This window comes from Mauremys mutica, chromosome 1 (assembly GCF_020497125.1).
Source record: "Mauremys mutica isolate MM-2020 ecotype Southern chromosome 1, ASM2049712v1, whole genome shotgun sequence".
In the NCBI taxonomy this organism is placed as follows: Eukaryota; Metazoa; Chordata; order Testudines; family Geoemydidae; genus Mauremys; species Mauremys mutica.
Genome location: NC_059072.1, coordinates 62,655,200 through 62,671,300, shown reverse-complemented (window position 1 = coordinate 62,671,300; position 16,101 = coordinate 62,655,200). Strand labels below are relative to the sequence as shown.

Genomic DNA, 16,101 nt, shown 5'->3' with positions numbered 1-16,101 from the left:
ACAGATGTGTATTCCATTTAAGTGTGTACAGCCCAGAACACCAGAGCTGGAGAATTTTGCCTAGCCATACCCATAGAGGGGCAGCATTCACGCCTCATGGCAATAGCCCCTCCCTTGCTTATTTGAGATGGCGCCACCCCAATCCCCCTCAGTTCCTTCACACTGAATGCCCAGAGAGTAGACTCCAATCCTGTTGTTTCTTCTTCTTCGAGTAGATGCAGCCGTGTATTCCACTTAGATGACTCACAAGCAGCATCCCCCCAGGAAGCGGGACTTGGAATCTACCTAAGCAAGGATTGCAGGACTGCCCTACCAAAACTTGCATCAGCCCTGGAAGATGAGTTAATGGTATAATGGTCCATAAATGTATGTATGGATGACCACACAACAGCCCTGCAAATGTCACTGAGAAACGCTATTGATGTTACTTGCACTCCCATAGAACAAGCTTGCACTTACTGAGGAGGTGTAGCCAAAGCTATTTTTTATGCAGTATTAATACAGGATGTTATCCATTTAGAGATCAACTGTGAAGAGACTGCTTGTCCCTTCATACAATCTGCATATGATGCAAACAGGCCAGGTGAAACACGAAACACTTTAGTCCTGTCCAGATAGAAGGCTAGACCTGACCTCTAGTATCATCTAGTGTATGAAGTGTATGAAGATGCTGCTCTTCCAGAGATTAATGTGGCTTAGAAAAGAACACAGTTACTGCATGGGTCAAATGAAACTGAGAAACCACTTTAGACAAAAAAATTGGGTGTGGTCATTGTCACTTTGTCCTCGAAGCACTGTGTATAAGGAGGTCTGCTATCAGAGCCTGCAACTCACAGACTCTCCCTTGAGGATGTTATCACTACCAGGAATGCAGTCTTCTGACACAAAAGCAGAAAGGGACAAGATGCCAGGGGCTCGAATGGAGGTCCCATTAAAGCCACTAGGACCATGTTAAGGTCCCACAGAGGAACCAGTTCTCGGACCAGAGGACAGAGATGAAGAAGCCCTTTTAATAATCTTGTTACCATTGCACTGGAAAAGACTGATATTCCCTGAATGGAGAGATGAAATGCTGATGTCACTGCCAGTTGTACTGTCAATGAGTTACGCGCAAGGCCCAACGATTGAAGGTGCAGCAAATACTGCAAAATGTCTTGAATAGAAGCCAGCGTCGGTTGAATTCCAGAGGCCAACAACCATAATAAAAACCACTTCCATTTCACTGAATAGGCCATTCAGGTAGAGGGCTTTCTACTGTTGAGTAGGACTTGTTGAACAGCCACCAAACACCACATTTCCTTCTTATTCAGCCATGATGGAGCCATACCGTGAGATACAGTGAACTGAGCACGGGATGCAAGGTGTGACTGGAGTCTGTCTGAGTAGGTTGGGATGAAGAGGAAAGGGTATGGAAAGCTGAACTGACAACACAAGAAAATCAGAAAACCTGCAAACTTAGACATAGCTGTCCAATTGACAAACTTGTACTTGGACACCAATGCCTTCTAGTTGTCAATCCGCATCTGCAAGGAGAAGGAGGTGTGAATCTTCCTACCCATCAGGTCCATTAATTTAGCGTCCTTATTCTTGGGAGTGGACAGAAATCTGCCTTGCCAAGCTCTATTGTTCACTGTTGTTATGACCAAGGAATTTGGGGCTGGATGGGAGTAAAAACCCTCAAATCCCCGCACTGGAATGAGGTAGCGGTTTTCCATGTGCTTTGCTATAGGTGGTACCGAAGCCAGCATACTCCAGAGAATCTTAGCAAGCTCTAGGAGTGCATTGTTAATAGGGAGGGCATCTCTCCCAGGGCAGACAATTGTAGGATATCCAACAACGCATGGGTGTTCTCCTCCAGGAACTCTGCTTGAATACCCAAGAAGCAGCAACGCACCACAAAAGGTTCTAGTGCTCCTTAAAATCCTGTGGTACTGAAGGAGAGGAAGAGTCGAGCACCACAGAATTGTCTTGGGATGAAAATGAAGCTGACAGCAGCGGTGCTAAAAAATTCCTGGTACTGAAGAGGTCGAGCCTAGCCTCAGCCCTGCTTCCACTGACTGTGTACGGGTAACACTGAGGTATGGTGCCAACAGACCCACAGGTTCAGTGGCCTGCTCAGAAAATGGGGCTATAAATGATGCAGCACTGGCAAAGTCCTGGACCAAGGGAGAGGTTGGAACATGAAGGCAGAGGAGGTCCGTTGGCGCAGAAACAGATGGTGCTGCATCACCCTTGTTGGCACCAGACTCAATGGAAGCCCCAGTGCTGAAACTGGAGTCGATGGTAAGGGGTTCTCTGACCTCACTGCCTGGTATCAGGGAATGATTGATGAGACCTACTCCATCCCGTGTGCTGGCATTCACACCATGCTGATACATGCTTCTTCTGGAGGAGGCAGATGAAACACCATGCCACCTGGAGTGGCTTTTTCCTCGGCGCACTCAACAGGGAATGACTCCTCCATGTCTTTGGAGAGGCACCAGTTCCAGAGCATGGAACGGCAGCACTCTCAGAACCTGAGGCCGACCTCTGATCTGATGAGGACCTCAGTGCCAAAGCAGGCTGAACGGCCTGTTCAAGCAGGTGCTGCTTAGACAAAGATCGCTCGCCACCTGAATTTGTTTGGAGAACAATCTGCAAATCCAACACTGTTTCTTGATGTGGGCTTCCCCTCAGCATGGTAAGCACCGTGTGTGTGGGGATTATTGTCGGGGACCAGTCCCCCACACGACGGACAATGTTTAAACCCTGCTGAGGGCATCATCAGGGAAATACTTTAACACTAATACAGTACTAAGAGTATTAATTAACTCAATACAACTAGAAAAGTCACTAGGAAATAGAGGGATTGTGGGGTGAAAACAACACATAACTCCAACTCCAGCCACTGGTGATAAGAAGAAACTAAGCCATGAGGCACAAGCACTGCCCCTTTACAAGTACTGTTACGCAAAATTATCTGGCTCCTATGAGTTCGGCGCCCACACACCTAAGTGGAATACACAGCTGCATGTACATGAAGAACCACCATGGCCATACAGCATTTCTGCAAATAATCCAACAACATTCTTTTGTCACTTCTAGGTTGAACCGTTTTTTTCCTTCCTGCCTGCCTACGCAATACACTTTTGAGCAAAGAACAGGGCTTCTTCCTCACCTCCTGAATTTAAAGCACTTCAGTTCCTGAGGTTACCATCAGATAGTAAGAATTGTAGTAAGAATTTTCCCTGTGAAAAATGCCATGAAAAATCTATTAATATGCTAAAGCAGATTATGTTACTACACTGCTGAATCTTCCCTTAAAATTCTACCTCTTAGACATTTGCCTTTCAATGGTAACTAAAATTCAACATGATATATATTACCTTTTTGAACATTCTGGTGGAATCCTCACTTATCTGCATGAAGCGCATGATAACGTTGTTCAGATAGATATCGCTCAAAGTTGCATGGTCTTTGCTTTCTCTTCTCACTTGGTTAAGGAGTAAGTACCAACAATTCACTGGAGATAAGAGATTCTGGTCTTTCCTAAAGAGTATACATATGTTACATAATTAACATACCAGAAATAATCTCCCTGCCACACCCACCCTCCACCAGATATACATAAACATGAACCCAACATTTTAAATTTAATTAAATTAAAGAACAACTGATCTCTGTAAAGAAAGAATGCACATAAATCTGCCAGGATAAATGCTAGAAGTCAAGCCCTGCTCCCTTTATTCATGCAAGTAGTCCCACAGAAGTCAACAGGGTTACTCTTGTGAATAAAGTAAGCTGGATTTGGACCTAAATCTGTTTCTGAACAGTCAGTCAATCCATTCTTGGAATATATTTGGTTAGTCAAGCTTTATATAGTATTTTAAGGCATGTTTTACAAGCCGCATGAGGCACAAATAGAAAAACTAAAGAATTCATATCATTACAATCTCTCTGCAAATACCAAAAACTTGACACAAAGTTTGCAGTTGCTCACAGATGGACTATAAACATTCAGAATCTATACAGGCCATTGCAAAAGAGTTGTACCAATTATTTCTCTTAGCACTGAAAATCTTGCCCAGTAAGCATAGTCCAAATACTTTACAAGAAAGAAATCATAGGTGTGCGTCTATCAAAATACTGTTCACTGTAATGAATTTAATTTTGATAGTTTTAAAAATGTCTGTAACAGTACATAATGACTCCTAACTCTGATCCGCATTCATAAGTTCCATTTGATCACTAATATTCATGTAACATTGTCAATTACAGTTATATAGTACGAGGGCCACTGATATGACAGGGTCATTTTTCAGTAGTTCAGCATCTTTGTGTTTCCATTACAGACTCTTTCCACCCCAGTCTGTATACTTAAATCACGTATAGTTTATCTAACCTTTTATTAAAAATGCCAAAATAAATAATTTAAGTTAGTTCAGTCATTATTTACTTAATGACCTAAAAAACCACATTTTTGAGATTTCAGGCTTCCCCCCCACCATTAACATCTAGTATAAAGTATTAGTTAAAAAAATAAATCTTGCAAACAGTCCTTGTGGTGGACTCTGATATCTCAGTTTCAGTGTTACCTGCCAAGCTTGAGCAGTAGCATTTTTCTTTAACTTCTCCCTCTGTGCACCAGGAGTGTATTAAAACCTTGCAGAATATATTTCATAGATTTTAAGGCCAGTAGGGATCATTAGATCACCTAGTTGACACAAAAATTGTGGGAGTGATAAATAGAGAACAAGTCACTGATTCAGAACAATCTGGATGTTTTGGTAACCTGGGCGCAAGCAAACAATGTGTTTTTTAATATTTCTAAATGTAAATGTATACCTCCAGGAACAAAGAATGTAGGCCATTCTTATAAGATGGGGGACTCTACCTTGGGAAACACTGACTTTGAAAAAGGTTTTGTGAGCCTGGTGGATAATCAGCTGAATATGAGCTCCAAGTGTAACAAACATGATCCTGGGGTGCATAAACAGGGGAATTTCAAGTAGGAGTAGAGAGGTTATTTTATCTATTTGGCACTGGTGCAACAGCGGCTGGAAGATTGTGTCTAGTTCTGGTGCCCACAATTCAAGAAGGATGTTAATAAATTGGAGAGGGTTCAGAGAAAAGCCATGAGAATGATTACGGGATTAGAAAAACTGCCTTAAAGCCCAATCTATTTAGTTTAACAAAGAGATGGTTAAGTGTAACTTGATTACAATCGATAAGTATCTACATGGGGAACAAATATTTAATAATGTGCCCTTCAAACTAGCAGAGAAAGGTATAACATGATCCAGTGTCTGGAAGTTAAAGCTAGACAAATTCAGATTAGAAATAAGGCATACATTTTAAACCACTGGAACAATTTACAAAGGGTCGTAGTAGATTCTCCATCACTGACAAAAGACGGTTACCTACCTTTCGTAACTGTTGTTCTTTGAGATGTGTTGCTCATGTCTATTCCAATAGGTGTGTGCGGGCGCTATATGCACGATCAGACGTTTTTTACCCTAGCGGTACCCGTTGGGTCGGCTGTGGAGCCCCCTGGAGTGCTGCCTTTATGGCAGTGTATATAGGTCCCTGCCGACCCACCACCTGCTCAGTTCCTTCTTGCCGGAATACTCTGACAGAGGGGAGGCGGGTGGGATTTGGAATGGACATGAGCAACACATCTTGAAGAACAGTTACGAAAGGTAGGTAACCGTCTTTTCTTCTTTGAGTGATTGCTCATGTCCATTCCAATAGGTAATTCCCAAGCAGTTTCCATGGAGAAGGGGTCAGAGTTCACTGAGTTGCTGATTGCAGTAATGCCCTGCCAAAGGCTGCATCATCCCTCACCTGTTGAGTGATGGCATAGTATGACATGAAGGTGTTGATGGAAAACCACGTTGCTGCCTTGCATATGTCCTGAACGGGAACTTGTGCGAGCAATGCAGTGGAAGAGGCCTGTGCTCTTGTGCATTGCGCCATCAACGCTGGGGCTGGGCTCTCAGCCAGGTCATAGCACGTTCTGATGGAGGACATGATCCATGACGAGATGCACTGGGATAAGATGGGAAGCCCTTTCATCCTCTTAGCAATTGCAATAAAAAGCTGTGGTGACTTACGAAACAGCTTTGTGCGTTGAATGTAGAAGGCATGGGCACGCCTGACGTCCAGGGAATGGAGTGCTCGCTCTTTGTTGCTGGCATGAGATTTAGGAAAGAATACTGGTAGAAATATGTCCTGGTTAACGTAAAATTGTGTAACAACAATGGGTGAGGGCATAGCTGCACCTTGTCCTTATAAAAGACTGAGAAGTGGGGCTTGGAAGTCAGTGTGCTCTGAGCTTGGAGACCCTTCTGGTCAAGGTTATGGCCACCAGAAAGGCCACCTTCCAGGAAAGGTGGGATAAGGGGCAGGTTGCCAGGGGCTCTAAAGGGGGATCCATGAGTCTGGGAAGGATCAGGTTAAGATCCCACTGAGGAACGGGCTGCCTTACCTGGAGATAAAGTCTATCCAAGACCTTAAGAAACCGGCCCACCATGGGATTGCTAAAAACTGACCTGCCTGCCACAACAGGTGGAAGGCCGAGATGGTCGCCAGATGCACCTTAATAGATGATATTGCCAACCCCTGTTGCTTCAGGTACAAGAGGTAATCTAGCACAAGGGCAATAGAGGCTTTTGCAGGGAGGGACCAAATGGAGAAATGCTTCCACTTCGCCAGGTATGTTGTGCGAGTGGAGCGCATCCTGTTCCCCAACAGAACTTCCCTAACAGAGTCCGAGCATTGCAGTTCAAGCTGGTTCAGCCATGGAGTTTTCATGCCATGAGGTGGAGGGACTCCAGGTTGGCGTGTTGTAGTTGGCCGTGATCCTGTGAGACAAGGTCCAGGAGCAAAGGAAGGGCCACTGGCCTGTCCACTGATAGGTTCAGTAGTCTGGTGAACTAATGCTGTCGGGGCCACAGTGGTGCGATGAGGATCACTGAAGCCCCATCCTGCCGGATCTTGAGGAGGACCTTGTGTATGAGGGGAAAGGGCAGGAACACATACAGCAGGTGACTTATCCACAGTAGGTGAAAGGCGTCCACTATGGAGCCCTGGCTGTGGTCCTGACACTGGGGACTGTGATCGGTACTGCACTGATGAGCCAGCCTTCCACGCAGGGGAAAGGTGCTGATGCTCCTTATATGAGTCCTTCCTCGGTGCTGAGGTGTCCTGCACTGAGGCCGGTGCGCTGTGCCCTGAGGCTGCCAGTGCCAGCTCTTGAGCCGGTTGGGGCCAGAGAGCGGACTCCATCAAGAGGAGCTTGAAGTGATAGTCTCTCTCCCTCAGAGGCTTGAAGCCTCTGCAGATGGTGCACCAGTCTTACGAATGACCCTCTTCCAGGCACTTCAGACAAGCGGCATGCGGATCCCTCTGGGCATAGGCTTACCATACCTATCACATGGCTTGAACTCCTGAGGCTGCAGCATGCCCCGGTGACTGGGAAAAATATTGGGGGAGAACCCCCCAATTTAAACATACTAATGAACTAACTGACTAACTAAGATCATGAAGGATAACAACTATATGCAGGGAAAACTGCTAGGAAGCACTTGCTAAAGCAAGAAACCAGTTGCTCCAATGACCGTCATTGGTGGTAAGAAGGAACTAAGCAGGTGGCAGGTCGGCAGGGACCTATATACACCACCATAAAGGTGCCACTCCAGGGGGCTCCACAGCCAACCCGATGGGTACTGCCATGGTAAAAAACTTCAGACGACTGTGCATGTGGCACATACACACCCCTATTGAAATGGACATAAGCAATCACTCGAAGGAGAATTGTTAAATCAAGAGAGGATTTTTTTTTTAAAGCTATGCTCTAGGAATTATTTTGGGACCATTCTATGGCCTGTGTTATACAGAAGGTCAGACTAGATGATCACAATGGTCTCTTCTGGTCTTGGAATCTATAGGTGCATAGCCTTAAAGGCCAGAAGGGACCTCCTGCACATTGCAGGCCATAGAACCTCACCCACCCACTCCTGTAATAGACCCATAACCTCTGGCTGAGTTACTGAAGTCCTCAAATCACGGTTTAAAGACTTCGAGTTACAGAGAATCCACCATTTACACTAATTTAAACCTGCAAGTGACCTGTGCCTCATGCTGCAGAGGAGGGTGAACCGTCCACTCCCCCCCACCCCCCGGGTCTCTGCCAATCTGAACTAGGGGAAAAATTCCTTCCTGACCTCAAATATGGTGATCAGTTAGATCCTGAGCATATGGGCAAGACCCACAAGCCAGATGCCTGGGAAAGAATTCTCTGTAGTAACCCAGAGCTCTCCCCATCTAGTGTTCTAGTCTCTTGCCATTGGAGATATTTGCTACTATGAATGTACTCTAACCTCCTGTATTACCCACACTTTAGAATTTCATAGAATGATCTCTGAACTCAGTGCAATAATTTTTGTTTGAATAAAGCACATCTTCCAGAAAGGCATCCAGTCTTGATTTGAAGACATCAAGAAAGGGAAAATCCACCACTTTCCTTGGTATTCACTGTCAAAGTGCAATATCTTTAGGGACCATATAGTGTTAATCTATGAATGGTTTATGTGTAATTGTGTTCTATTCCATAGGGGATGGTTACCACAGCTACTACAGGAACTAAAAACAGTGGAGGGTGACTAAGGCAAGTCACTGAGACTGAACAACTCTAGAGAGGTACCACCCCCACCCCGGAGTGATTTTCATACACTGCTTCAGGCTGGCTTTTCCAGAGACATGGCGACAAAGAAAGGGCTTTGGGTATAAAAGGAAGAGCTTGAACTGTCACAGGGCCCTCTTTCTGAGCCAGCAAATGGACAGGACTTTCTGCCGAAGGGGGATGTCAACCCTTGCCAATGGGTTGGAAAAACTTTGATCTAACAGGACCCCATAAGACTCCTGGCATATTTTGTGTGTTTAATTGTTTTTAATAGGTTTTCTCTGTAATGCTTTTACCTTCAGAATAAAGGTGCTTGCTTAGAAAGAGCTGTGGGGTAAGTTGTAAGTGGCAACATTATACTGTTGTTTATAGCCCTCAGGGAGAAAGCAAAGCACAGGCACTGGCCATTAGGCAAACTGGCTTGCTGGGGATATCATAGTGTAAGCTCAAGGTGGTGTACTGAGCTTCTCGTCTTGATGCAGAAATTACTACTGCACTGAAATCTTATGACCTGTATTATGATGGAGCTCTTACTAGATTATCATTGTGGTCCTCAGCCTTAAAATATATGCGTGAAATTCTGGCTCCATTGACATTCAATGGAAGCGTTGCCATTCACTTCAGTGGGACCAGGATTTCATCTTATGAACCTAGAATATTCAGGCCATACCATTTCTAGTTGCGAAGAATACATTTGGTTCATGTCAGGAAAGTTAAGTGCTGGGTGTGAGAGTCTGCAAACAGTTCTGAACGTGATGAATTGTCCCATTCATCTCAATGGAGTGTTAACTAGGAAACCATCTACAGAACAATTTATAAGTCAGGCTGCTGTCAAGGGTTGCTGGGGGAGGGGAAGTAGGAGGTCAAGACATCCCATAACTTTTAATTTTGGTGCTTCCCAAGAGTAGAAGGGAAAGAAGATGCATCCTTTCCCCCATGCAAAAGCCTCAACTGGCATTACCCAGTTGTAAAACCTGCAGCTTTGTCCTTGACAATTTATACAACTGAAGTTATTTTTGTCACCACAAAAATATGTGGCACACTGAAGATATGGGGACAATGTAAAGTAAATTCTATTTATTACAATATTAACACCAGGATTCCTGTACTAATTATATTATTCATTTTCATATTTATTCACTAAAAAACACCACTTAGTTTGCTGGAAGCTACCACAAAATTTTCAGTTTAATGCAGAAATTGGTATTGCAAAAATCAGAGGTCCTCCCATGCAGGATTTAGGTCTGAGTTGCCAAAGAGCACAGAATCCTCCCTTATGGTTGAAAATGTAGGTGAACTACATTAAATTCACTTACAAAGATCTTCAGCAGATAGTTTAAAAATATCCTGCTAATTGATATATTTTAAAGCCAGAAGTGACCACTATCATCATCTAGTCTGTCCTTCTGCAGAACACAGACCACAGAACCTCACCCTGTAATTCATTCGTCAAGATCATAATTTCTGGTTGAGCTACAGCATGTCTTTTAGGAAGACATCCAATGCTGATTTAAAGATAAAATGCCAACCCCCAAGAATGCAAAAATCGATCCTGAAAAGACGTGGCACTGCTTTACAAGTAATGATATCTTTTAAAAGATTCTTTTTATTTGCCTTTTGGTGTTTGAGCATTTAGATTAAAGTTTTCCTCTGCAACCATGAGTGCTGGAAACAGAGGCCTGGTCTACATTTAAAACTTTTGCTGGCATAGTTATATTGATTACAGTGTCAAGAAAAAAAAATCACACCTATAGCAGATATTTCTGTGCTGGTAAAAGCCCTAGTGTAGTAGTGTGGCCACAAGGGTTGCCAACTGTCTAGTTGCACAAACCCAAACACCCTTGCCCTGCCCCTGCCCCGAGGCCCCGCCTCCTCCATCCCACCTCCCTCCATTGCTTGCTCTCCCCCACTTTAACCAGGCTGGGGTAGGGAGTTGGGGTATGGGAGAGGGTGCGGGGTCTGGGCTCGGGGGTGGGGCTGAGGAGTTTGGAGTGTGGGAGGTGGTCTGGGCTAAGCCTGGGGCAGGGGATTGGGGTACAGGATGGGGTGTGGGCCCTGTGAGGGAGTTTGGGTGAGGGAGGGGGCTCAGGGCTGGGGCGTGGGAGGTGGTGCGGGCCCTGGGAGGGAGTTTGGGTGAGGGAGGGGGGTGAGGGGATGGGTCAGGGGGTTGGCGTGCGGGAGGGGGTGCGGGCTCTGGAAGGGAGTTTGGGTGAGGGGATGGGTCAGGGGGTTGGGGTGCGGGAGGGGGTGCAGGGTGCCGACTTCAGTTAGGCAGCACTTTCCTCAGGCGGCTCCTGGAAGCGACCGGCATGTTCAGCTCCTGGGCTCAGGGGCGATCAGGTGGCTCTGCACGCTGCCCCTACCTGCAGGCACCGCCCCCGCAGCTCTCACTGGCCATGGTTCCTGGCCAAAGGGAGCTGTGGAGTCGGTGCTCAGGGTGGGGTCAGTGCACAAAGACCACCTGGCCCCCTCTGCACCTAAGAACTAGAGGGACGTGCCGGCTGCTTCCGGAGGCTGTGCAGAGCTAGGGAAGGTAGCCCAGCTGCGCCGCCCCCATCAACTGGACTTCTAGCGGCCCATTAAAATATCCTGGATTGGTTTCAGTAGCCAATGGGAGATTGATGCTGATCTGGGAGACTCCTGGCCAATACGGAGTTTGCCACCTAGACAGTCTGGTTTTTGGCTTTTGTGTCTGGGTGCCATTTAGTGTTGCCAGGTGCCCATTTTCGACCGGTTGAAAAGGGGACCCACAACCCTAAATCACACTTGAATCAAATGTCCAGTTACCGTGGGGAGGGGAGAGGTGCTGGCTCATTAACTTGCCCCAGCCCCTGCTCAGCTGGGACCGCCTTCTATCTGCAGGCAGGCTTCTTGAGACGATCCACCAAGCAACGGGGGGAGAGGAGAGAACGATGGAAATGGGGCCTTGGGGAAAGAGGCAGAGGGGGGTGGGGCTTTGGGGAGAAGGGGTGGATCAGGATGTGTGGCCTCAGGAGTCCAGTTACCTGCTGGTACTATACTATAGTGTAGACACAGTTATACTGGGGAAAAAAATCCTATTGCTGGCATAGCTTATTTCGTTTGGGAAACTGGAAGAAGCTTTACTGCATAAGAACCGTTTAGCTGGTATACATTGCTTCTACACTAGGAGAGTTTGCCAATATAACTATACCAACAAACCCTTTCTAGAGTAGACAGGGCCTGACATTTTTTTCTTTTTCTTGCAGCAATTCGTAAATAATCATGTGATTCAAGGGATATAATTGCAAGCACTGCCACAATGAGTTAGAGAATCTACCACATCCCTTGATAAGTAGTTCCAGGCCTTGTCCATCACTGTTAAGAATTTGCTCATTATTTTCAGTGTGAATTGATCTAGATTCAGCTTTCAGCCATTGGCTCTTAAATGCATTTGTCTTTGATCATTCACCAGTATTTTGACTAATTGCAAAATAGTTTGAATGAGCTAATCTGGTTTTATATATGAATGGACTATAAGGTGGATAGAAAGCTGGCTAGATCATCGGGCTCAATGGGTAGTGATCAATGGCTCCATGTCTAGTTGGCAGCCGGTATCAAGCGGAGTGCCCCAAGGGTCGGTCCTGGGGCCGGTTTTGTTCAATATCTTCATTAATGATCTGGAGGATGGTGTGGACTGCACCCTCAGCAAGTTTGCAGATGACACTAAATTGGGATGAATGGTAGATATGCTGGAGGGTAGGGATAGGATACAGAGGGACCTAAACAAATTAGAGGATTGGGCCAAAAGAAACCTGACGAGGTTCAACAAGGACAAGTGCAGAGTCTTGCACTTAGGATGGAAGAATCCCATGCACTGCTACAGACTAGGCTAGGCAGCAGTTCTGCAGAAAAGGACCTAGGGGTTACAGTGTATGAGAAGCTGGATATGAGTCAGTGTGCCCTTGTTGCCAAGAAGGCTAATGGCATTTGGGGCTGTATAAGTAGGAGCATTGCCAGCAGACCAAGGGATGTGATCATTCCCCTCTACTTGGCATTGGTGAGGCCTCATTTGGAGTACTGGGTCCAGTTTTGGGCCCCACACTACAAGGAGGATGTGGAAAAATTGGAAAGAGTCCAGCGGAGGGCAACAAAAATGATTAGGGGGCTGGAGCACATGACTTATGAGGAGAGGCTGAGGGAAATGGGATTGTTTAATCTGCAGAAGAGAAGAATGAGGGGGATTTGATAGCTGCTTTCAACTACCTGAAAGGGGGTTCCAAAGAGGATGGATCTAGACTGTTCTCAGTGGTAGCAGATGACAGAACAAGGAATAATGGTCTCAAGTTGCAGAGGGGGAGGGTTAGGTTGGATAATAAAAAAAACTTTTTCACTAGGAGGGTGATGAAGCACTGGAATGGGTTACCTAGGGAGGTGGTGGAATCTCCTTCCTTAGAGGTTTTTAAGGTCAGGCTTGACAAAGCCCTGGCTGGGATGATTTAGTTGGGGATTGGTCCTGCTCTGAGCAGGTGATTCGACTAGATGACCTCCTGAAGTCCCTTCCAGCCCTGATATTCTATGATTCTATGATGCACATAATAAATAAAATTAATATATTCATTAATTATTCAACCAGCTCTGTAAGTTGGGCAAATACATAGAAGAGACTATTTCAACAAATAATTTTTTTGAAATATTTTGCAAAATGTACCAAATAAATTATTTGACAAATAGTATTTCACCAGCTCTGCGTTGCACAAAAGTTACTATAGTCTATGCACATCCATATACAACCATTAGCCATGTATGAAATCTGACTCTTCCTTGTTTCTAAGGATAGCAGCAATAAAGAGGCAGCAAAGCCCATATGTAACAATACATACAACAACAAGTTTCCCTCCTCTTCTCTCTTTTTTTTACTTCTTCCTGGCACCTCTTGGAAGGCTCATCAGCCTTTATTATGAGCCTGTCAAATTCTGAAAACTCCATCACAACAATCAGCACACAGTTTTGCATATACAGTGCTGTGCATCTCTTCCAGCTGTGTATTACATTTTGTTTTCCCACTAAGTTCTTTCACATGATAATATTTGTGCAATTTAAATGTCAAGAGATTGATACAATCTGCTATGAACAGTCACTAATTAAACAGTACCACAAGTCAGTGGGACCAAAATGCAAGGGAGATGACTGATTACACAGTATTTGGACCTTTGACAAAATAAATAACTTAACCCACTTCTAACACTGGAAAGTGAATTGAGTTTAAGTATTAGAACCTATCTTACTTGTACTGTTGATGGTCCTTTGTACTTCTTGTTTTTGCCATGAACCTTTCTGCTAATTTTTCTAGATTGCGGGAATATTCCGTCTCTATTTCTGCTTTCTTGCGGAAAAAATCCTGCAGGTCCTGAAGAAGCTGCACCCTCATTTCAGTTTGCTGCTCCAGACATTTCTGCTGCTCTATCAGTTGAGCTCGAATCTCTAAAGGAAACACACACAACAGATGTCAGTGAAAACAGGGAAGAAAAAAAAGCACAAAAATAATATTTGCTGCACATTCTGAATAAAGCACACGAGTGTGAGGAAAAAATACAATCTAAGCTATATACATATATAAGTTATATGGTGCAAGTAACCTAGCAATAAAATTCACACAGTTATCTTCTACTTTCAACATCAGAGTGGTCACCAACAGTCACCACACAACTGAGTTTTCACATTTGCTTCTTATTCTTAATATTAGGTGGAAATTACTTTATCACAGGTATACTGATTGCTGGCAAGTGTTGCATTTGTAGCTATGATGGTAGAACAGGTATTTCTGACAGTCAAAATGCATCATAGATGTGCATAGGGTCCTTGAGACTCCAGTACACTTAAACAAAATCAAATAAAAAACAAACACCGCCCTATAATATTTATCCAGAATGGCAAGAGAAAAGAGCAGCTTTCCTTTCAGATTTGTAGCCACCATTGGCACATGAAAATAGCATCTGGTAATGTTTATTTAGTGTTTATATTTCTGTAGTGTAAGAATACACCGTTCTCAAGTTATAGGCATACCTATACTAAAAATATCCTTCTGTTTCTTTTAAAAGACATTAATGTAATAGGAAAATCCCCAGAGCAGAAATTATGATTTAATTCATAACATTTATATCCCTTTTTGTCACTGTCCCATTCAAATCCAGGCTAAAAAAATTATCACAGCATAGTGCAATGAAAAGAGTAATCATTTTGCAATCATATAGGAATGTTAACAATACTGAAAACTACGAATGTAACTATATGATCAGCCTGAGTCAACATCTATTGAACTAAAAAAAGCAAGACTCTCTTGGATGTTAAAAGGAGCACAACTGGTTCCTAATTATGTAACCATTTAATAGGTAAACTGACTTTAGAAAATCTTAAATGTATTATAAATTCATGTACAGTATGCTCAACATTTGTAATAGAGGAGCATTACAAAACCAATATTGTACCTATGCTACTGGGTGCTATAAACTACTACTACTTAAACAACAATAATGTCAAAGTCTTATTGTATCTATGATTTGCATACATATTGGTCTTAGAAGACAGGTAAAGGCAAAGATATAATCTGAAATACCAGAAATACTTGAATTGGAATTCAAAAATGTACGCTAAAGTGAGCTAGTGTTGACACAGAAAATTATTAAACAAGTAGTTGTTCAAGGAGGGAGCTATCCCAAAGCTCTCTCCCAAATCTACTTTGAGCCACCAGCTATTGTGTTAATCATTAATGAGAGCATCCGTTTCTATCATCTGGGAGGTGAACCAAAAAATCATGTATTTGGTTTTCATTTCACTTGAACTTGAGTCACTGGAAAAGAACTACGCCTCCAGTAAAGATGAGCCACTGTAAGACAACACTGTATCAATGGCATATATATGCATAGAGGAGAAAACACATTGGAGCGGGAAGGTTAACAACAGAAATAGAAAAGAGAAACGCAAGAATAGATTCTTGATGTGCCCACTATTTTTAATGCCCTTTGATTCTAATGAAAATTGTCTGAACACAATTCCATAAGTAACTCGCAAACCATAGTATGAATTCGCTGCTAAGCCCAAAATTTTAATTTTTGGAGCAGTAATTTTGACTAAATCCAACTCCTTAGACAGGTCCATGTAAAGAGAGAGATCATTAGTAACTTTAAGCTGAACTTGTTTTTCAAATAACTACATCCTAACTATACTGAAGGTCAGTGGATCTTGCCACTACACTTCCCTTCTTTGAGCAGGTCTTCTCCACAGAAACATGGAAGAGAAAAATATTTAAGAAACAGGAAAATGTGAGTGGAAAATCTATAAAAATGGCCAGGATCATTGGGAGTAGGTGTAATATCTGAAAATACTTTAACCTTTTAAAACTGACTAAATTTCTAGCTGACAGTATTTCCTTAAAGCTTTTAAATATTTTAAAACAGAGAATGATCTTTGATAGATGCACA

At 43.7% G+C, this 16,101-nt stretch overlaps 1 protein-coding gene across 2 annotated transcripts in view; it reads right to left on the bottom strand.

Annotated features, from left to right (window-relative positions):
• The window catches only part of SRGAP1 (SLIT-ROBO Rho GTPase activating protein 1), a 252,847-nt gene that overhangs the window by 104,454 nt on the left and 132,292 nt on the right, over positions 1-16,101 (bottom strand). For both annotated transcript variants that reach the window (XM_045033003.1, XM_045033011.1), the window contains exons 2-3: positions 13,909-14,104; positions 3,366-3,528 (exon numbers count right to left, since the gene is read on the bottom strand). In XM_045033003.1, the coding sequence (XP_044888938.1) occupies positions 3,366-3,528; positions 13,909-14,104 (359 nt within the window). The remainder of the gene's footprint in view (positions 1-3,365; positions 3,529-13,908; positions 14,105-16,101) is intronic.